At 40.5% G+C, this 24322-nt stretch overlaps 1 protein-coding gene across 17 annotated transcripts in view; it reads right to left on the bottom strand.

Moving 5' to 3' along the window:
- Positions 1-24322, bottom strand: part of PCDH15 (protocadherin related 15) — an 883259-nt gene that overhangs the window by 319786 nt on the left and 539151 nt on the right. For 11 of the 17 annotated variants that reach the window (XM_084525156.1, XM_084525153.1, XM_084525150.1 and 8 more), the window contains 2 exons: positions 17865-17879; positions 17103-17168 (listed from right to left, as the gene is read on the bottom strand). In XM_084525156.1, the coding sequence (XP_084381282.1) occupies positions 17103-17168; positions 17865-17879 (81 nt within the window). The remainder of the gene's footprint in view (positions 1-17102; positions 17169-17864; positions 17880-24322) is intronic. The other 6 variants (XM_084525148.1, XM_084525147.1, XM_084525146.1 and 3 more) reach the window with 1 other exon arrangement.

Below are 24322 nucleotides of genomic sequence, written 5' to 3'. Positions count from 1 at the left end.
TCAGGCCTCACTTGGAGTACTGTGTCCAGTTCTGGGCTCCCCGGTACAAAAAAGACAGGGATCTCCTGGAAAGAGTCCAGCAGAGGGCCACAAAGATGATACAGGGCCTGGAGCATCTTCCCTATGAGAAAAGGCTGAGAGACCTGGGTCTGTTCAGCCTGCAGAAAAGACTAAGAGGGGATCTCATCAATGTGTATAAATACCTGAGGTGTAGGAGACAGAGGGATTTGGCCAACCTCTTTTCCGTGGTTTGTGGGACAGGACAAAGGGTTTTGGCCACAAAATTGAGCAGAGGAAGTTCCGCACCAACATGCAAAAGAACTTCTTCATGGTGAGGGTGACGGAGCGCTGGGACAGGCTGCCCAGGAAGGTTGTGGAGTCTCCTTCTTTGGAGATATTCAAGGCCTGTCTGGACGCCTACCTGGGCAGCCTGCTCTAAGGAACCTGCTTTGACAGGGGGGTTGGATCTGATGATCATTCAAGGTCCCTTCCAACCTCTACAATTCTGTGATTTTGTGATTCACCATGGTCCTCCTTAACTTAACCCAAAGTGTTTATTTATGTTGGGGGCAATATCTAGACCACCTTTCACCTCTACTCTTTCTCTAACACAGCCATCCCACTTCACATACCCCCCTTTCTATTATCTTTGCTGAAAAATATTTATTTTTTTTCCATGTCTGAGTCAAATGGATTTCAATAGTTTTCATGTCCTGTTTGAGACAAAGCCATTTTTCTTGATCAACTCCTTTCTCCACTTCCCATCTGTATACCCTGTGTTTTTTCACACTATTTGTATTCTAAAACAGCATTATCTAAACTGAAAAAATGAAGAACATCCTATTGATTTAGGAACCTACATTTAGTGGAAGAGCTATAGTGATATTCATAATTTTGAGCCCTTTCAGATAGCAGTTCTCCTCCACTGAAGAAAGAACATCCCAGACACTAAACCCTGCTTGTCCCATGTCTTTTGATATTGCAGGTTATTAAACTAGTATCTAGTTAAAAACAAAACAAATAAATATCATGAATTTACAGTGCTTTTTTGCTTGGAGGCAGCTGACTGCATTTACATATAGAACATGTCACACTCATTTTCATATAGATGTGACGCACTGATATAGCAATGGCCCAAATATTTGGAAAAACATAAACATGGGGGCTCAGGTTCTAGCCTAATTCCACAGAGTTTTCTTAAGAAGTATTGAATGATTAGATAATAACATGAATAAAATGTTACCTTAATGGTTTAAGAGTTAAAAGAGTGAGAGTGCCTTCCTTCCCTTTAGCCACCATCGGCAACTGCAAGGCTCCCAGTCCATCAGAACTGCCTTGAACAAAGCAACATTCTCAACTGTTTTAAGTGAGAAAACAGTATTTATGTTCAAAGTGATTTTAGAATAATTGCACTTAATTTTTTGGATTTTCAGCAGTCCTTTTGTGGCAACTTTGGCTCAAAATTCTCATTTCTAGCAGTATGGTTATTGTCTAGCTAAGAATATCAAGCTATAAATCAGAAGTTCAGAGTCACACAAATCACATCACGAGCAGCTAATCCAATCCAAGATGTGATGTAAAGCCAACTGCACCTTATTTATTCCCACCTGAAGTGTCAAGCTGGCAGTCCAGCAGGCCACCACAAAACACCCCACGACCCTGAGCAAGAGCTTCACCCCACAGAGCACACTTCTACCTCCCAGCACCTCAGAGGGAGCTGCACACAGCTTCATCACAGAAGATCGGACCCAGATTGATCACCTCATTATTTTTTTTTTTTCTTAATGAACAAAATAGGAGATTCTGGAAAATTACAGACACCCAAAAACCCCACAAGTCAAGTGAACTTGCATTACAAACAAACCATCCTACCTGCTAGGAGGGTAGTTTTTAGTGTATGCAGAGAACAAGCAAATTGTAAATGCACTGCTGGAGGCCATCTAGTCCAAGCCCATGCTCCAAGCAGAAAGCAAGAGTAACATTTATTTCACCTTCAGCACTTCATAATTTTTCCAAATGGTCACTTAACTGTCAGTCTAATAAAAATAACTTATGATTAAGTTATTATGGAATAAAAAAAATCTGATCCTGAAAGCTAACTCCTAGAAGCATGTATACACATGGGTTCATGTCCTATCCAGAGCCAATAAGAAATTCAAAATCTCACACTCAAAAGTTCCAACATTAAAAGGATAAAAGATATTCTTCATAAGGCCAAGCGTATTAAAAAAAAAAAAATGTTGAACACTTGCATAAGAAAGCTTTTCTAATAAAGATTTTTTCCTTAATCAAGACCTAGTCATTTTATGATTCCTAAATATATATTTTAATGCATGTTCTCACTGTCACTTAAATTTTATGTAATACTTGATTCAAGTATGAAAAAGATAGCCTCAAGGTGTTGAATGCCACAACAGAAATCAACACGAAAGGTTAGTATGTGCACAATCAGTTGAAATAGTTGTTTTTTTCCAAACTTCATTCTGTGTCAGTTATTTTAAAACCATTCCTTTGGATCTAGTTAATTATATAAACTCACAACACTGTCTTTTCAATAGGGATCTTTGCCTGTCCTGTTGGCACAACATTTCTGAGTATTGAAAGTCTTGGGTATCTTTGTTCATCTAAAGCATAAATCCTATGCAAAAATTATATATATATGAACATCTATATACATGGCTGTATATTAAAAAACAACAACAACAACAAAAACTTAACTTGATTGCTGTAGCCACCAAATTCCCTGAGAGACAGCAACTTTTTTGACTGAGCTCTCAACACACAGGAGCCACTGTAGAAAGCAAGCAGTAAAGGGTCACCACATCACAACCTATAGTCTTTAAATGCTAAATACAAATCAACAAATTCACCACATTGTACATCCAGAAACATTTTGGCTCCATAAAGCATGATATTTCTCAGAAAACCTACACAGCTGGGGCACAGCCTTGGTTTATGCTATCTAGAGACTTGTTACCAATGTTCTTCAAAGCCTGGAGGCAGCTTACGTAAAATAGCAACTGTCTGCCTGGCTGATGTGCCTTACGCTCTTGAAAAGCTAATGAATCCCAAGCACCCCGGTCTGCAAGGCATCCCGTGTGTGAGTTCAACAGCTCTTCTTTCATGCTTTCAGAGTCAGGACTATTCCACTATGAAGGGAGATGTGGACGCGAGGGATAAACGTAGCACTGCTCTAAGCTGCACTGAACAAATCCATAAAGGGCGGGGGGAAAGGCAGGAAAAGTAGTGGAAGACAAAGACACCAGGGTATTAGTACTTTTTCAGCTTGTTTTTCTTATCTGTATTTTAAAATTGAAATTAAAACTTTTGTAGAAAATGTTTAAAGAAGAACAAAAATTCTGAGCTTCAAAGAATTAGCAGCTATGTGACAACCGTACCTGAATTATGACATTTCAGGCCTGACTTCAGCTGTTCTTCTCTGATTTTTACCTGTTTTAACACATACACAAACACCTCTGAACCAGAGTGCAAAATTCTGAAGAAGAACACAGCAATGCAAAGTGCTTGAGTAGCTGCAGCATTTTGGGAAAAAGAAAAAAGGAAAGGAAGCAAATCTGAATGGAAGCATTCAGAGCAACAGCTCAGAAAAAGGAAAAGCTGGCAGAGAGTATTAAAGGAAAACAGACATTCATGGATTTAGTGTGTTGTGGGTTGTTTTTTTTTGTTTGTTTGTTTGTTTTTTTAGTTTTGATTTGTAAAAATCAAAATAGTAAATAAGTCAGATGAAACCCACTTAAGGAAAAACGGCAAATTTAATCTTTAAAATTTCTATCACTTTAAAACAGCAGAATTAAACTAAAGGGAAAGTAGAAGAAAAGAAAACAAGGTATGAACATTAGAAGGATATTTGGGTATTCAACAGTTGCTTGTGATCCATAAAGGGAGCCTGAAAAGGACCTACCTCGTAAGGTTTCTGCTTTTAAAAGGAAACAGACCCAAGAGGCATTAGCAGGAGTGAACAAAAAGGGAAAAATGCTGTGAAGGAGGAAGAGAAGAGAATGAGCATAAGCTGTGGGAGAAAATGGAAATGTGTCTAGAACGCAAGGTGAGATCCTGACTAAAGACAACGCAAGTGACTGAAAATGGAGATGTCCACAAAGCCACAGCACAGAGCTGTGGAAAAACAGCTGCAAGAGCCAATGAGGACACAACGCTGGCATTGCAACCATCACCTGAGCCCAGCCCATGTATTGCTGTCCTGGCTGTTTTGGATACTTCCTACCACAAAACTCTTTCCAGCTTCAGATTTCAGCCCTGGACAGCGATATGGACCAGCAAGTGACCTACTTCTTTGGGTGAGTGACACTCCAGGAAGAGTGGGATGCATAAACCAGTGGGTGGGGAGGGGAGCTGTGAAGGATAGCAGCATGTGTAATCACAAAAGAAAAAAAAAAAAAAAAAAAGAAAAAAAAAGAACAAGTCAAGAGAACTATCAAAATACAGACACGTGCTGGAAAAGTTGGGCGTTTCTCTCAGATGCTGCTGCCTCAGGGATGCCCTTTTCAAAACTATTAATTCCTTGTCTGGAAGATAATTTATCTCTGAACTGCTCTTTAAAACTTCACCTTGTTATGACAGTGACAAAATAATAGGCCCAACACAAATGCTCAGTAGTGCATTTCAGAAGCTGCATTTGCCAAATTTTTCATTGGTCTCATAAACCATCCTGAAAAATAAAACTTAATGCCTGGTGGCAGTCACGTATAATTATTCTTCTGTAAAGAACTAATACACATTTGGGCTGATTTAGAACTTGGCATAAAATAATTAAGCAGAGACGATAATTTATGCCCAGCAAGCCTTGTGCTCAGTGGAAATTTGGTGTAATATTTATTCTGAACACACTCAGTATCACAGCCACAGCACCTCCTCTATGTACCACAAACAACAATAAAATGCCTGGTTTATACACAAGAGCTGTCTCCTGAGGGGCGGTGAATCAAGCTGGGTCGTAAAACAGCGCAGGCTCATGATGAAAAGCAGCAGAAATGCATTTCAGAATTTACCATCAACAGCAGGCTCTCTACAAATGCTTAAGCCAAACACTCTTGCCCCTTCACACCATGCTACTGACCACTGCTCCTCAAAACAGCTAGAGAAGAAAAGGTGGGTGTACCAAAGGAAAATTATCAGCAGGAACATGTTGATGGCATGGATGATAGGCAAATATGCAGAAAGTGGAGACTTGATTCATTTCAGTCAGTGCTTTCCCTAAACGGTTCAGTCAGTAGGAGAAAATGTAGAATACCCACAGTAATGATGAAAAACAGTAAATGAATAAAGGAAGAAAGAAAAAAAATCAGAGCTGTGGGGGATAACATTTGGCTTGATAACATGACTTTGAAATTCTAGAAGGATACAGGGAGTTTTCACCTGAGACCACGTAACTAAATAAACCAACAAATGTAATTTATGTTTGAGGCAGTCAAAGCTTTGAAATTCATCAGTAACTGATTTATTATTATACTGTTACATGCACTCTGCTGTTCAAAATAAGCAGCAACTTAAGTTTCAAAGCTAAAGGAAAGCTTAAACTACTAATGTTTTTTGAGCACCTGCTTAAACACACAAGGAATCTGAGACACAAAAATATACCCTGAATTGCGCTGTAATTACCTTTTCAAGATCAGAAGAAAACAAACGTAACTAGAAGAATAAAAGAAGTTGGGCCCTAACCATTAAAAAGCAATTAAAAAAAGAAATAAATAAAAGGTATCAATGCTTATGAAATCATCAAGAACAGCTCATTACTCACCTGGCCCTGTTTCATGCTCTGAGCAGCCCTTTCACGCATGTCTTGAAGAATGACTGATGCAAAGCCTTATCTTCTTGTTCAAGTGTGAAAAGGTATTGGGACCTTATCATTATTTTAAATAACTTCATCATTTTATAAGTCTTTTAAACAAAAGTTTAGTTGATGTTTCCTGGAAGCACGCAAATTTTCAAGAGTGGGCCTAGCTCACAGAACGGCTCTCAGGAAAGGGCCTTGGGGTCCGCTTTTCTTCGCCCTCTCTCTCCCGCCCAACCCCAAAATCTGAGACAACAGCCATAAATAAGCACAGTAAGGAAGGACGTACGCAGGGGTTGCTGTAATGGCATTTGTCACAAGCCATTCTGTTTCCCTCTTTCAGCAGCTCCTCAGTCCTTTCAGTGGGTTGTCACTTACTAGCTTTTGTGCACTTTGTGAGAAAATGAATTATTTTTTTTTTTTTTTATTAAAGGTAAAGAGAGGAATCCCTTTGGCACAGAAAAGGGAAGGAGACCAATCTAGGATTCCACCACACTATTAAATATATCAACAGATGTCTAATTAGACTTTGAAAAGAACTAAAGTGGCTCAGACTCCCAACTACAACCTAATCCACGTAGGCTTAGAAATGTAACATCCTTAATCTTTCAAAAAAGCTTATTAGATACCTATCTGCAAATGCAGGATCTGCTAATTAACATCAGCTCTCCATGCTCAAGTACTCTGGGATACATCCAAATTATCTACAGAAAACAGATCCCCAAGCTAAGAGGAAACCCACCCTACTGTACATCCACCTGCCTGCTTAAAGTGCTGTGCAGCTACGCTGGATCAGTCCGAACAGGCAGAGCCAGCTTTGATGCAGGCTTCACCAGGGGCTTTCAACAGCACCCTGCTGGACTCGACTGTTTCACATGCAGCACCACCACTTCCAAACCTATGCTGCAGATGGTGTTTTCTTGGGTCAGGCTCCAAAATAGTTCATGTATAAAACCAGAAGAAAACTGTCTGTACTTTTTGAAGACATATAAGCACTCCTAAAAATGGGAGAATAAAATAGTTTAAAAGTCACTGACTAGCTTACCATCGTTACTACCATGAAAACAAGATTTAAAAACAACTGTTCAGATTAAGATTTTGCAAAGCAACTTAATCTATGCAACCAAAGTACCTCTTTGCATAAATTAGAGGGGATTTTTAACATAGGTCTGCTATAGCCAGATCATTTCCACATTTACATAGGTTATCTGGGGAAGATGGGGAAAAGTGAGGTTAGAATAAAAATATATTTAAGATGTTATGAGTGCCTCTAATTAAACCATGATGGCTGCCTCCTGGCACCTGCTGACCCAGGCCTGATCCTTCTTGGTGCACGGCCAAGCTCTGAGCCCCACACTCCTGCTGATGCCTCCGTTTCACACCTCTTTTGTACACTCAGCAAAAACCACTTCTTCCCCAGGTCCCTTGCTACCAGATGCTTAAATCTATTCCTGGCTCTGCCTCCTGTTTGCCATGACAGCAACGTGCCCCGGGGAGGAGATTTTCCTCCAGATGAGCAGGCTAAACGTATATATCCTGCTTCCACAGGAGGAAGGGCTTCACAACAGCAGAACTTAGCAGGAATTTAACTCATGCACAGCAAGAAAAGCAGTATCACTTGGTGAAAACAAGGCAAATAAGAATTTAGATGCATCATCTGACTTGCTGTGCTGACCTATACATGCTGCTCTTGCTTCTAGCAGGATTCTCACAGTACCCACTTACAGTCATGACAAAAGGAAGTGTAATAAACTGTTCTTCCACAATCTGCGTAAACATTTTTCTAGACCTTGTGAGGGAAGAAACTGCTTATATTTGTGAACACTGTGAACAAAGATTTCAATACAAGTTTCCTTCAAAGTTCTCCCATGTTCCTGTTTCCTTCCTTTGGGACAGAAAAATAGAGCTCTGTACGTTAGTTTGCTTTGGGTATCCATGCTAGGTAACAGACTAACTCCAAAAATAAAGCCACACCAAAACACTTACACAGCACGACCCAACATGGTTCTGGAAATCAGTAGGCTTACTAAAAAGTAGGCTTAAAATGCATTAAATACTCCCATCCTTACACAGTTTTGCTGGAACTGTAAAGGAGAAGAATATTGCTAGTAAAATCACATTCAGGGTTTAAGAATCATACGAAGGAAATAAATTGTTGAAATCTGCAGTTCTTAATTTACAAAGCTAAACTGACAACCTGAGAATAGGTATGTATTGAGTATCACAACTTAGAGTGAATACTCTTACTTACAACTCAATCTGAATACTCAAACTGTCAAAGATGAGCCGTTCATAAACTTTAAACCATTTTGACGAGAATTTCAACTAAAAATAGTATCTCAAGTGCATTTTAAAAAGGCCTTGGTATTACACAGCATAACCATTATTCAAAAAATTACACCTGCTCCAGAGTGGGGTTGAATTCTAAATTTGTCATTTTAAGTGTCCAGACTAGGAAAGACCCGTGGTCTTGCCTGATGTGCTACTTACTTCTAGTTATTCAATATTCAGTGAGCCAAGCTCAATAGCTCGCGGCTGAGTGAGTGGTGTGTGGGTGCACTGAGACAGCTCCAAGTCATAAACCTGAGCGAATAAAGCAGGTACAACCAGATCTGAGACGTGGCACCTGAACAGAAGACAGAATGCAAAACAATACAGCTGTAATGACAATGTACAGCTCCTAAGAACCTACACAGGTTCTTAGACAGCTCATTATGAAGATAATGGGGGGAAAACACCTCATTCTCGAAGATAATTGAAGGTTTTCTATTTCACCTCCCCTGAAGAGCACCAACACCAGGTTAGGATATTTTCTAGACAGCTGGCAGCACAAGAACATTTTAAATAATTCCAACTCTGTCACTTGCTAACTGTATTTTCTATCTTTAAGAATATGTTAATTCATTTCTAAAAGGCAACTTACTGTCTTTCCCACTCCCAACTCAAATTACTTCCTGCTTTTTGACCCTAATTTTTCTTAAAGTGCATCATTTAAGGAAAATTACTGAAAGAAATTAGAATGTTTTGAGATTTTTAACAAAAGTTCTGCTTAAATACTGGCCACTGTTGACGTCTGTGCTCATGAATAAAAGAGGAGTAAGCAGCTCATTCATTTACAGCTCCTTCAGTCTTCACACATTTGTCCTCCATGAAAAATATGGAAATGTGATTGAAATCTGTGGTATAAAAATAGCAACAGACACCAAATTGATTCGTGACTTTTCAATGAAATTCTTAATACCAAAAGCCTAAGAATATATAATTTCAGAAAGAAAATGAACAGGCCTGAATGAAACAAAAATTATATCCATAAATTTAGGCCTCTTTCCCCATCTCATGCATTTATACACTAAATCAAAGTTGCTGGATGATACGTGATACTCTAGTTTACACTTTGATTTCAACAGCTCAAGACAGCAGTTTGAGCACCAGTACATATGAGCCAGCTGCTAACATGAAGAACTGAAGTGAAAACAAATACAAGTTACAAAAAGCATTCAAAATTCCATCTTGATGAAATCATTAGATGAGTGCAAGAAACTTCTACAACCTCTAGTTTTTACACTTACCCTTTACCTGTTCTGTTCCAAGCCTTCTTCCCTGACAGGAACAGCTACACTTGTCCAGGATGTTTAACCTTTCTTGAAATACAGATTTGTTATGCTCTGTTAAGCTTTCTAATGCTGCATTTGATAATGATTCTTGGGACAGCTGATTAAGAACAAATAAGTCCTAGTCTTAATTAGATACATCCCTGAAATTCTGTATTTGGCAACCAAGTAGTAAGGAAGCTACGACAGAAAAAGAATGTTTTTAAAAGGAGGTCATTAAACTGTAGAATATTAGCTGATTTTCTTCCATTATGAAGAATTTTGAGGTTGACATGCTTGGAAAATCCTCAACTCTAAAACAACATTTTGCTAGAAGAATAAACCAAGACACAACTGAGTCTCTCTTGGTGCTCTTGCCCTTGCACCCTGCTGCACGCTTCCCACCTCAAAGCCAAGGAGCACAGCATGAGCCAGCAAATCCCTTTCTGGTGCTTTTGCCAAAACTTGCCTGGATTGTACACCATTCCCTGTGGATTTCTATGGCCCAAAGCAGCTCCTCTCTGCAAGTCCAACCAACACATTGCTAAAAGGCAAGGGAACACCCAGAATGATCTGGACCCAGCACCAGTCAATGCTGTCCACATGAAGCTGTGGGCTTCCTTTGGGTAGCCTGACCATCGGCCCATGCCACCACAGCCACAGGGGCAAGAAGGGGCCAAACTGCCCAGCACTCTGCAGCCGGGTAGATTCAGTCTTCAGCCTGTAGTAGCAGCCCCAACACTGTGCAGCCACACAGCATAAACAAGTCAAACCCACACATCTTGTTAGGATTTGTTCACGACACTGAACAAGGGTAACTTCTGACACGCATTACTTAATCTGGCAGATTACGTTACATTTCATGTATCACCTTTCTTCCTATATAAAAACACAAAACCAGAATAAACTCCGTACTGCATGTTCTAATTTGACAAAATGTTGTTATGTGCCTGGGCCTGATCCAGCTCAAACTGGTATTGCTAGATAAACTAATACAGACCAAATATTAATGAGCAGCAGCAGCACAGATGAATTCAGCAAAAGACTGCTGATGCCCAACACTACAATCTCATTAGCCATCAAGACAGTATCAGCAGCTAGGTGCTATCCCCAAACCCTTGGCAGATAAGCACGTAGACTTACCGAGGGATCCAGATTTACCAATGTGATCTGAGAACACAGAACTGTCTGTGCCATAATTATAAGTTTTACAACCGAAGACAAGCTGATGGTTTAGAAGCTAAATTGATTGAGCTCTTCTCTCCCTTGCTCTGCAAGGTAATAATTCATTCAAAGTTTTATTTATTGGCTGCAATAACTTAACTCACCCGTTATCATATAAAAGGCATACCATGTTTCCAGAGCTCTGGAAACCAGATTCCAGTTTGGTGAAGATATATTTGAAAATGAATGCTTTCCACAGTTGGAAAAAATGCTCACAAAGACTTTATAAAGCTTTACAATTGTCTGAAGATGTGAGAAAAAACTATGTGTGGACACGCGTGCATATAGACAATTTCAAAACATAGATTGGAAATTGACTGAAGCAGTTTTCTCTGGAAACGTTTCACATGAGCGATAACATACATGCTCATCACTTGATTTTAATCTATTATAAAAATGTAATTGTTAATTGTTACCAAAGAAATAGCTCACTAACTGAAAGCTAAATGCAAAGAGTCTGCAAATCAACTTTATGGAGTAACTAAGAAAACCAATCAAAAATTACGTAGATTTCAGCTTGGACCCTTTTCCATTCCCATGCATCCCAGACTTGAGAGATTACCGTTCTCAGAATCACTTGAAATAGGAAAACAAAGATTATTTTTCTTTTCTTCATGCTACATAAAGCTCACTCTTAAACAATGGGAAATAGCTGAAAACACCTTGTTTTCAAGTTGAAGATACAGAGGCTTGCTAAAACAGTAAATTATAACTTACAGGAATATGTAACTTGATAAATTCTAACATCTCCATGCAACGTGTAAGTATCTGTACAGCTTAAAAGAAAATCAAATCTTCCCTCCTGCTGCAAGAAACCTAGTGCTGCAGCTGAAAGCTCTGCCCTATTTCAGTCCTGTTAATCCTCACAGCATAGCTTTAAGTCTTGCTCAGGTGCTGAGTACACGAGCCTGTCCTCAGCTCATCTTATTTATACCTTCCCCCCCCCCCCCGCACAGCTGAGTGTTAACTGGCTCATCTCACCGCTGGTCAGTACCACCAGCTGCTGCGGGCAGGCCAGCAGGCTGCGTTTGATGTAGGGGGTGCCAGTGGAGGAGAGCACCGCAGAGAGAGACTGCAGGCAGAGCAAGAAGTCAAAGGAGCAAGCCTTATGTGTGATATAAAAGACCTGGGGGACCTACAGATGTGAGGCTGTGTGCAATAGATGGAAGCCTTCACCATGGTTGGACTGTTTCCTTCCTCTGCTGAGGTCTCTAGGACAATGTGCTATGCTACTGTGAGATAAGCCATCCCTTCCTTCCTTCCTGCTTCGCTTGTCCTAACAAAAGCAGGAGATCAACTGGGAGACCGAGGTGCACTCTTCTACTTTTTACCTGCAGTGCTGTGTTCTGCTCTAGGGTGCCAGCACCAGAAGGACATGGAGATATTGGAGAGGGTCCAGAATGGCTTTAAACTAAAAGAGGGTAGGGCTAGATTAGATATAAGGAAGAAATTCTTCCCTCTGAGGGTGGTGATGCCCTGTCCCAGGATGCCCCAAGGAGCTGTGGGTGCCCCATCCCTGGCAGTGCCCAAGACCAGGCTGGATGGGGCTGGGGGCAGGGGGGGCTTTAAGGGCCCTTCCAACCCAAACAGTGCTGTGATCCTGTGATTCTATTTTTTAGTATGCAAAATACGTGTAAGCTTTTACTTAGCTGCTGCAAAATTTTACAGAACTGTCTTCTGGTTTTATGCTGGTTTGTAGATTTACCATACACATGTTAAGAGAGTGACGGGAACATACTACAGACACAAGCACGTTCAGCTCCTCTGTACATCTGGCACATCTCATCTCAGCCTGCTCTCCCTGCTACACCTTTTACAGGGCCAAATGCTGAGATGAATCTCTGTGTATTTTTATTTTAGCACTACTAATTATAACTCAGCAGCTCTTTTGGATGTAGCATAATAAAACACCTCTCAAAAATGAATTTGAGTGTTTGTTGAAAAAACATTCTAGGTTTAAACAACCCAAGCATATGACTCACTTGCAGTGGACTTTCTCATTTAAAAAAAAAAAAAAAAAAAGCAAAATCCCTTTAAATGGTATTTTGATCCAGTTACATAGCCTTGCTGGCATGTTTAAAATTAATCTGCAAAACCTAAAGATTCTCAGGAAAGAAATTTTGAAATAGCAGTGATGTCAAAGACATCACTTCTGTAAGAAAGATGTATTAGAAGGTACTAAAATGCTGAAAAAAGAACCTTCTCATCCTTCAACTCCTTAATTCATCCTTTTATGAAACAGAAGGGAAAGGCAGGAGAAGACCATGAAGTTGTAGCTCTTACGAAATGTTATTTTCAACACATCTGTGTTTAACCACAGCAACTTTCTAATACGAAAACCTTATTTCACTAAATCTATTTCTCCCCATAGCCAAAATGGCTCATGGCAGTCAGGGTAGAATTGACACATGTGGGGATGGACAGCAGGACCCTTACTCCTTAAGGCTCATTAGTTCAGTTCTAGCCCATAGCAGTTGTCACTGAAAATTTCATTAAACAATGGCAGCTTAGAAGCCTTCACACAGTCCATAGGCTTCAAGTGTACTAATATATTTCCTTTCTCAGAAGAGAGGCTAGAGATTTTATGTCTCTAGAAACATTTTTTTCAATCCCTGTCAGTTTTACCTGAAAAACAAAAATACTTTGCTATAGCATGGAAATTTGCAGACATATTGTCAAAGCGCTTCAGTAATCAAGTCTATTCTCCAACATTACGTACAATTAAACTGAAAATAAAATGGTCCTATGGTAGCAGAAGAACAAACCAACCAACCATAGCCTGTGCTCCTCTGCACATTTGTGCCCCACTTGCCATTTAGTGCCCCTCTGCAGGGCGTTATTGATGGGGTCTTGCCTGTAGTGATCACACATCCTCCTCCTCCCCAGGAAGCCAGGCTGACAGAAGATCCCTACCCAAACAGTGGGAAGATGAAGAGGTACTCAAACACTATGGAACCCTGCACTGCCCATGAGACTCATTCCTGCCCTTACCTGCGTTTGCACAAATACCAAAATCCCCAAAGAGACTGCAGAGACGCAAGCACAGAGAGAAAAGAGCACTATCTGCAGCAAATGTCCAACATCCATTAACACTCTGTATCGTCTCAAGAGTATAAAGGAAGAAAAAGAACAAAACAGAAGAATGTTTATTGAGTTACCCGGGACGGGCAAGAAGACAAACACGATCTTTATGGCTACAGAGGTTTTGTTGTGAATGCATTATCAAGATACCATGTACGTTGCTCTTCACGTTTGGGTGAAACTCATCTAAGTTACCCTGATTTCTGTGCTGGCATCTGGCTAGTAGGTAACTTAACTAAATCCACCTTAGGGGAAAAAAGCACACATTGATCTTTTTGGGGTGCAGTTACAGCAGCAAAAATCCAAACACCTAAGTCTCAAGTACAAGGAACTCTCGGTTGTTCACCATCACTGTAAGGTAGCCTCCGCTGATGCTTAAGCAACAGTATTTGGGTTTTACACAGCTATCGGCCCAAAGAAATAATTCATAAGCTCTAAACTACCCAGAAGAACACCTGGATTGGTGCTTCCTATTTACTACTTCGGATCACCATTCTGCAAGTTGCCTACCTCCATACACAGCAGCAGCACAATTCTGCTGGAACTCCAGCTACCATTAAGCTGGAAGCTACAAGTGCCAAAAGCCATCTTAATGCCTTCTTCTGACAGAAGCCACAGCCACAGGGAAGATTTTTTTTCTTCCTATCTAACCTAACCCTCCCCTCTTTTAGTTTAAAGCCATTCTCCCTTGTCCTATCCCTACGCCCCTGACACAGAGTCCCTCCCCAGCTTTCCTGCAGCCCCCTTTAGGCACAGGCAGGCCGCTAGGAGGTCTCCTGGTCTTCCCCAGGCTGAACACCCCCAGCTCCCCCAGTGATGCTCTAGCCCTCTGAACATTTTGCAAAATGCAACAAGACATCTTGAATTACTCAGTACAGCTGTCCTCTACAAAGCTGTGTTAACACTGCTGACAATTGCCCATGCAATATTCTCAATTTTTAGAATAAAACCTAAAATGTTTTAAAGTCCCCATTTCAGTAAAGGAAAAAATATATTAATTGGTGAACGTAATTCTCGGACTGAAAGAAACCCCCATGCATCTAGAAGCATTAATTTTGCTTTTAAGACTATCAAGTCCTATAACCCATTCGTTTAAACAAAGAAAAAATGGGGAAAAAAATCATTAATACCTCAAGAAATGTGAAGTTCACCATTCCTGGGACTCTTTACCGGTCCCCAAATATACTCCTACTTGTCAAGTGCATTAAACTGATGGGATGCCTCAGCCCTCAGCCTGCTGCTTGCATTCGTTACCCCATCTGTCACTGTCACACGCCACTGCTCGACAGTCCCTAACTCCTTGATACACACTCGGATCCAAGCATACCCTTCATTCGGTGTGGATCCACGCAAGCTACAGCACTCCCACTGAACCCTAGGACATCTGGAGGGGGGCACTCCGAGCCAGAAAACAATCTGCTGGTAGCAGCAACACATCCTTTGCTGGGCCTGTCTGTTTTAAAACACCTATTGCCAGCTTAAGCAAGACTTATAGAAAAAGAATCACTTAATATGAAGCAAAGAAGTGGTAGCACTGACTTGACAGCTGAGCCTCTACACTGTTATCAGGTATATTCAACCTCCATTAATCTTGGCCGCACAGGGCAGTAGGGGAGGACACAACTTACCCCTTCAACACAGACAGCTAAACAATAAGGGCATTTCGATACAAACGCTGGCCTCCCAGGAGATTCATTTATTTAATACATATTGTGGCTTACAGATGAGGTGTGTTGCTTCCATATCTGCAATGCGAATTGAAGTTTCTACTTCCCATTTGACTTCTTTAATGGGGAATTAATGGCTCATAGGAATTCACAGTGAAATAGATATATTAAATCATTGCAGAGACAAGCAAAGCTTTTAGGAAAAACACACCTCTCCACACGGCATCCTATTCAACAATCCGTCTTGTAGGGCCAGTTACATTTGAGTAGAAATATTAAATATTTAGGAAGCACTGACTCAAACATTCAAAAGCTGAGAAACAACTACCAACTAGAGGGACACAAACTTGTTACTTCACATTTTTATTCATACTTCAAGTGATTACATTCAAACTTTAAATTTCCTCTTTTTTTTTTCCCCCCACTATTGTTCACATATGCAACCCAAATGCTGCTCGAACATAAGAAAAAGTGTCAGTACCACCTTTGTGTAAACAAGAGTACTCGACACCTTCCCAACAAGGTGGCACAGATACAGTTATTTCACGAGTGTCAAATCCCATGACTACTTCTATAGTGCAAAACTGGAAAAAAAGACTAAAAAGACATTGATTGCTGACCCCTGAACTATTTAGGTAGTGTATGCATCTATTTTCACCATAATTTACTAAAACTGAATTACAGACTTCACACACAGGTTCTACAACTAAACAGTAAGAACCACCATATATGTTGTGATCACACGACATCTAAATGCTCTAAAACTTTTTTTTCCCCACTTTATATAAGCATGACACAAACATGATATTGCTTCTACTAAAATTAATATTGCACTACGTAAATTACTTTTATGGCATTCAGATTACATGTGGAAAAAGGAAAAACAAGAATCCCACTCAGTACGTGGACACAATTACCAGCGGAATTTCATTTTGCTACAGCCATCTCTTAATTTCAGCAGACATGACTGATGGCTGCAAGAAAAATCAGTACAGAGGAAGAAGACAGTCTGATGCTAAAAATCTCTCCAGTACAAACTGGGTAACTCAGCATACAGGTGTATTAAATATTACTGACATCATTTTTTCTTCGTTTCTATTATCAGAAAAAAAAAAATGCATATTTTTATCTGTTGGAATGTGAGCAACTCCAATACCAAGCTGTTTGCCCAGGGATAACAGCAGAAGAGTTTCACCAGCATGACCCAGACTTCGTTCAGCATTTCATTGCACTCGTGTGACAAAGGATAACCACACATGCTACACTCAACTGTGCCTAACTAAATTAAACACAATAAAAAAGGAAAAAAAAATGAATAAAAATTAGTGAAAAGTAGTAATATTGAAGCGTAACAGCCACTTGTACAATGTGACACTAAGAGGGAGCAAACACATCATCACATTACAGTATGCTGCATTACGGAAATGTTGAGACCAAAGATCAAATTAAAGAAGTGTATGGTTTGACAAATGAATAAAATAACTATAATTCATTTCTCTTTCAGAGCTTACATGAATACCTGTAAAAAAGTTCTGCTGCTTCAGAGGTATGCACTACCAAAGCTTAGACTGAACAAAACAAGGAACCTTCTAAAAGCTGCAAGGGAAACCCAGAAGACAACAACATTAATGCTCTTCCCAGGCTTCAGAAAAGTAGCTGGGAGCCTCCACACCCTCACCAGCAACTGTGGGGAACCCAAAGGGGCGTCCCGGAGAACAGAGGTGCACTCACCGTTACGACTCTCTTCATCGATAGGAACTATTGTGGCTGGAGGACCTGTTCTGGCCAATTTGCAATCTATAAAGATAAAAAAAGAAGTTATTTCTGATTCCAGAGAAAGGTCCTTGGGTTTTTGTTTGTTTGTTTTGTGGGTTGTTTGTTTTTAAAAACAAGTCAGCGTATTCAGCATACTGAAGACAAGCATCACTGAAGTGTGATGGATCAAGATCTGACCTCTTATCCATTATTCAAATAAACTTTTTAAAGCAAAGGAGAATCTGATGACGGAGGATTTAAAGCCTCAGATGCTGATCCATATCTAAAACTAACAATTAAACAGTGTAAGCTTAATATGCTTTGCTGCATTCTCTCTTAGGGGAGCTTTCCTTCCCATGTCGTGACTACACACACCAAATTTTTGCCACGTACCCACAACACAGTTTGCTGGCTACACTAGAACACGTCCATAGTTTGCTCTGGAGATGCTACCAGGGACCACAGTGAAGCAGAGTCTCTCAGGACAGATATAATAGGACAGTAATTTATCACAAAGAAAAAAAAAAAGAAAACAAAAAAAAAAAAAAAAAACAAAGGAATAATTAAAACATATTAATCATAATTAAAGCTTCACAGCAGAAACAAACATAATTTGAATTTAATTGCAACAAAAATATTTAATTAAAGGAAGTGAACAGAATTTTAATAGCATTCAAAGGAAAATAAAAATTAAGAACAGACAAGCAATGTTCAGGAAGTTTCATTGTGCCATCTTACCCTCATATTGCCAGTCTGGAGTCAAAAGTTTAGAGGCATCAATGGAAGCAGAGCAGAATAATGAAAGAAAATAAGTAAGATTTTGTTGCTTTACAGAAACGATAGCTTCAAAGACAAAGCAGTACATGCAGAGCTAGCAAAGGCATAGGTGTAGTCCTACAATATTCAAAAGCATGTATACTACTTGTAATAAGTGGATTTTGCAAACAATTTGATTTTCTATATTAAACAGAAGAAAAATATTACCTCTTCAACCCCAACAGGAAAAAAATGTTAATTAAGAGGTGCTTCTCATTTTCAAAGGGCCTCACAGTACCACTAAAACAGCACTATAAAGGGAACACATTTCTCCTTGCCCTTTCAGCACGGAGAACTTTGTCCTCCTTGCAGGAGCTGGGCCACGAAGGCTGCTACGCAGTGCTTCGTACCGATCCAGGGAAAGCAGCACTGGATTTTTAGAGAGGTCTAAACACTTTATACAATATCCCAAAAGAAAATAATCTGTAAATTAAATGCAGCAGCAAGGCAAGGTAAAACACAATTTCCCAGCCCACAGGAAAAATAACACACTCATTGACTTCAACAGAATTGCACAGCTGCTGATTACAGACTGCAACTGCCCCTGCATAGACCGAACCTATGAAGGAAGATGAAAACAGTGCAGCATTTATCCAGATGTCTCTTCAGGTGAGGCCCCCAAAGGGCATCCCCATGGCACAATGATGCAGCTGCGCTAGTCAGCTGAATAGCAAAGCTGTCCCTGCAAGACCAAACTTCTCAACAGTGAAGGCACCATGACGGACAGCATGCGTCTTTGAGACTTGTAATATTTATGAGCAGCCTGAACACCACCTGAATTACTACCAGCGATAACACCGCCACCATGTAATCACCATTATTTGGGTTTTCCAAAAGCCACAGAGGCAAACCTTTCTGCAAAGATGAAAGGCAGAGAGCTGGTATGGGCGTGCACACTCCCAGCCATTCAGCTGTGACACTGCGGATGGTTTCATGCACTGCTTCATTTGCAATCCTAAGAAATCCACGTACGTTTGCTCACTGAGCAAACTCTCTTTTTATTCTTATGTGCTCCAGCTTGATACATAAAAGTTACGTATTTGTTTATAGTTCTTATTTTTTTTTTAGGCATTAACAGAGGAAACAGAGCACCTCAACAAAACTCACCTTCCATGTCATTATAGCTTTCATTGCTAGGAGCACGTTTGTGCAAAACTAAGTACCATTTGCATATCCATATGAAACACAGAATTTTTCCTGCTTTTATTCTTTTCGCTGAATGCTATAAAAGTAACAGGACCATAACTGATACAACCCCAGCCTTTTCCAGAGAGATACATATATATATATATTTATCTGTTATAATTTTCAAGAACTTTATGGTTTGGCTAACAGAACAACCCTTCAACAAAATCTGTGAGTGCTAAAAGTCCACCGATACAAACATACCAGGCTGTTTTTGGGAAAGGTCTGCCATTTGTCACCCAAAAGAGATCACTGTACATGTAACCACACAGAAATCCAAAGCAGGGACAATTTTTAACCCCAAATATTACATATTCCTTACCAAAAGAACAATCGTGGCTTTTTGTAAAACCAAATGAGCTTTTTCCCCATTGTCTCTATTTCTGCACTGGTATTTTCTCCTCGCTGGGTGCCCCTGTGAAAATGTCACCCAGATCAGGGTTCACAACCCCCACAGCCTTGGGCTGAATTCTCAACTAAGCAAAGTATTGAAATTACAGATCAGTCGTGTTACTGCAGCCTTTTCATGGGATTGGCGTTCCACCAAACGCATCAGGATTTTCAGAACTGTTAACACACCACATAATTGCTTTGATTAAAATGAATACTCGGCGCTGAAATCTGGATTAAAAAACATCTCAGAGAAAAGGTACACTGTACAGTGGAGTTTGGTGATTTGCAGAGGAATTACTGCAAGTGTGGGCAGGTGAAGCAATTAAATTTGTCATGAGATAAATTTCAGTCAAAAGAACAGATTAGAGTAATAGCAAAACCTAATTCTACAGTGGGGGAAGGAAAAAAAACAGGATGCATAGAAGAAATTCTAGCTGAGGATCACAGTGATGGCACCAATAAAAAAAAAAATCTCAACAAACGTGGCTTTGTTGCACAGATAACAGTTTACAGATGATCATCTTATGTTATTTCAACCACACCAGCACTAACCAAATACCAGATTGCATTTTAGGATGTCTGTCACCCCTCCGCTTCTTCCAAAGACAGAGCCTAATAACGCCTTAGACTTGCTTAGTTTTGCATTCATCAGCATACACTCCACAGATAAATCTAAAATTGCAGTGTTACATAAATTTCCAATTCCAAAGCAGACAAATTCAACTTCAGCCTTTAAAGACAAGTCCCACGTTTTAAATACTTGTTAGGTATGTTTATTTTCTTGCCAAACACAGTCAACAAGCTCAGATACTGTGTTTTATCACCATGCATCAGCAGGGCCTTGTGGAAAATACCACGTACACAACAAACGTCTTTGGGCTGAAGCCTGGGCCAACTGTCCTGGCTGCGTCCCCTGAGCCCCTGCTGCTCCCCGAGGGCAGAAGTCCTTGGCTCTGTGTAAGTGCAGCAGCTCTGACATGGTGTGTCAGCATAGGAGACCCTGGAACACCCTTCCCACAGATACAGTGGAAAAAACTGACTTACAAAGGAAATGTTTACACACCTCTTTTTTCTGTTTCTTGTTGTTGTTGTCTGCTTTGTTTTGAAATGCCTTATATTTGATTGGGGGCCTCCATATAAAACTGAGATGTTTCCAACTCGTCTGATTCAAGCTGCAGATGATTATAACATAACACTGATGCTTACCTAGCTAACAACAAAAAAATGTTTATAAGTCTATTTCAATAGCTGAACAGTTTCTCTCCATCATGGGGTTTCTTTCACAGGACGCCCTTGCCCATCAGCCCCGTAAAGGCAGAGGCTGTTTCTCAAGGCACCTCCACTCCGCCAGAAGCACCTGCAGAAGTGCGATGCTGAAGCACCGTCTGCTTGCTCTCCAAGTATTTGTTCTCCACTCTTGACAAAAAGCCACTTGTCCTTGAAATTCCTGGGCATAATGGAGTGGTCACGGAAGTCAAATCACGCTGAATTGAGCACACTTAAAAATGGCAGAAAAGGCCATATTCTAAATGAGCTTCCCTACCTTCGGTTGTCCAAATATAATCGCATTTCTTGTTTAAGCAGCAGTGCTGGTGAACGTACTCGCGATGCAGCAGGGTCCTCCCACCCAGGCTCATCACAGAAAAGGCAGTAGCCATCAGGCAAGGGAAACAACAAGCTAGGAAGGCTTCCCTGAAAGCCTGCAGGAAAGCATTTCTGATCCTGTCATTAACTTCACTGCTCCCTCTAACCAGTGTTTTTGCTTTACCACTACATGATCAAGGCAAAGGCAGATAAAGTGCCTGCCTCCTTGGGAGCGAACTCAAAATCCATTTAACAAACGCTTCATGGAACAGTTACATGGCTTAGATCTGTTTGGTTTCTGATAGCTCATTTTCATTATTTTAATTTCTAATTATTTTTAATGAGATGGCTCAGAGGAATCCCTCAATCATGGCTCTAGGTAAGATGCTCAGCAAGGTCAAACAAAACAAGCCAGCAATCCGAATAATCCCATCCTCTGCCACTGGAGAGCCGCCCCATCCACTCCCCATCCGAATACCCACCGATATTTCACAGACTTCCACATTCAAGCTAAATAAAACACTGGAATTAGTTGGCAGCAGTGTCTGAAGTTGGCTGCTGTAATCATTAAATCACAACTGCACAGCCTTGCATCACGCTGGTTATGTGGAAGTTCAGTGACGAAAATGGCTTGCCCCACAAAATGCCTTCCTACAAATCTCAGTGACTATAACCAAAATGCAATCTCCCATGGCATTTACTGGGGCTGGGTGTTTCAAGTGACACCCCAAAACTCCAAGAGAACTTCACCAAGGCAGTCTCAAGGCCAGGGAAGTCTCCCTGCCCTGAGGGAGTAGCCTGCAGGGAGAGCAGCACTGGCCTCGGACCAGCAGCCAGCCTGAGCCTTCCCAGGGATGTTATTCCCTGAGATAACTCATCTCCTCCCTGGCGCTCCTGAAATTAAAGCTGGAAAAACATCCACTTCAATTTGCTAATCACCGACTCTTCCTCCAGCTGTTTCAAAAATACCCAATTAGCTCTCTACATTATTTTATTCTGTATTCAATTTTGCTTTCAAATATTCAGATGTAACTAGATTTTTATTTTTTTATATATATAAAAAACAGTCACAGGACGTACAACCACAGACAATCTCAGAAGACTGACTCAGTCCTAGCAGATTTGCAGCCTGATTTGAAAGACCTTATTTAGTGAAGTTCTACTCAGTAACTGTGGAAGGAAATCATTCCATTTGGTGGCAGAACAGAAGACAGTATTTTCATTCTTTGTCACTGGAACAGAAGACCAGACTCTAAATGCCATCAGGGGCAGTAGAAGGCTCTATTACTTTCCAGTATCCATCCGGATGCTTGCCTGGGCCTCTTACCCAAGCCACAAAACCTCACCATACAATTACTGCGTGCTCAGCCTTCAGGCACTTCTGCTGCACTGATGACGTCTGGAACATTAAACTGAACAGTTCGTCAATAATTAGCATGTACATTTAATCCACGTGGAAAACACTTTGAAAGGTGATATGTCCCATGAAACAGCTTTCCTATAAAGCGTTGAACTCAAAGAACGGAATTAAGGCCTGATAACTGTGACACACTGAATAAAGTTACGTTCTTTCAGCAGGAAAAGCTCTTACCCTGTCTGCAAGCACAACATAGAAGCAATATTCCAAGAACACAACGCTACTTCTTACCAGTTGTTTTTTTTTTGTGAATTTGTCCAAACTTTCTGAATCCACGCAAGTGCTTAGCATCTGCAACATATTAGAACAAGCTTACTTTGAACCTAGTCACTACCACTCGCACCCCAAAACGTGCTGTGATCCTAAAACCAAAGGAAACTCTCAGCATTCAGCAGCACCCCTCAGTTCAGCGACAGCAGCAAACGTCACACAGCAGTCTTGATTTCAAGCATGCTTTCTCCTATCCTGACCGTTTCCATTCATGTTGAAAAAGAAAATAGAGGGGTGGTGAAGAGTTTTTTAAAAAATCAACGGATGTAAAGTCTTCAGTTGCATTTATTCTGTGACTTTTAGGCACATAAAACTTATAAGAGATGTACAGCTAGAACCCACTGAAGTCCAGTCCTCAAGCCTGAATCAGTGTCAATACTACAGCCATATTAAATAACAAACTAATGAGACTGTATTAATTAAAAACTAGGTATGTGGTATCTGCCTGATCACTGACTAGAAATTACAGGGAGTTTATGCATGTGCCATACAAAAAATGTACTGTGGAAGAAAGCTAAAACACTGCACTAATGGATTCATTAAAACCTTGCCAGAACAGAAAGTGCCATGAGGGCTGGCTGGGAACCACTGAGGTGGCTGGAGATGGCTTGGGGTGTCAGGGTATTCACAAACCGGAGTATCAATGAATACCCTGACACCCCAAGCCCATGGGCTTTGCAGAAATCACCAGCAGAGCTCTAGGAGGTTGTGATGTGCAGGGAAAGTCATGGTATGTTCTCTGTCTTTTGTTTGTTTTCTTACCTCGGAGATACAGGAAATAAAAGAAATTAAATTCTCAGAGTCTGTGGAACTGGCTGAGGTCACAACACCTCACACTTAAACCTTCTGAACCACGCATTCTGCTTACAGATGTACTTTATTCTCAGCAATGCCCGAATTGCTCACTAAGCAAACAGTCTGTTGAAAAACCTCATACTTAAACCTCCACAGTTTGCACTTCCACTGCTCTTTCAGCAGGGAACACTCACAGGAAAAAGCCATGAAAGGGTCTCTCTAAACACCTCGATTTACAGAACACGGCCGCTAATAAAGAGCTACATAGAACCATACATTTAAGCTATCCGAGTAACTAAGCAACCCAATTTAAGGAGAAAATGTCCTGTCTTGTTTCCTGTGTTGCTGAATTCAGAAGTACAGCTGTGCAATTTAGGATAAGCTTGGCATAACCTTTACATTAGCAGGCTTGTGCTGCAATTGCTCTGTATTGAAAATAGCATAAGAAGGGCTTTCACAGACTATTTTGAGCTCTTCCTGATAGACATCTCTAATTGTTGGAACTGGGAAGGAACGACAGCAAACTTGAGTTTGATTCAAACGTATTTGTGATACTTCTAAAAATTACACTGAATTTCTGTGCTTTGATTCAGACTGCAAATTAATGGCTCAGCTAAGCACTACTGTAAAACTCAGAGCTCAGATTCAAATACTCAGGTGAAAGACGATTCAAATGCTCAAGTCTGATTGTTGACTTTTTTTTTTTAAACAGAAGAAAAGGGAATGCTGACAGATA

Source organism: Aythya ferina (assembly GCF_964211825.1).
Source record: "Aythya ferina genome assembly, chromosome: 7".
In the NCBI taxonomy this organism is placed as follows: domain Eukaryota; kingdom Metazoa; phylum Chordata; class Aves; order Anseriformes; family Anatidae; genus Aythya; species Aythya ferina.
The sequence above is the reverse complement of the archived record's forward strand: the minus strand, read 5'-3'. Positions and strand labels throughout refer to the sequence as shown.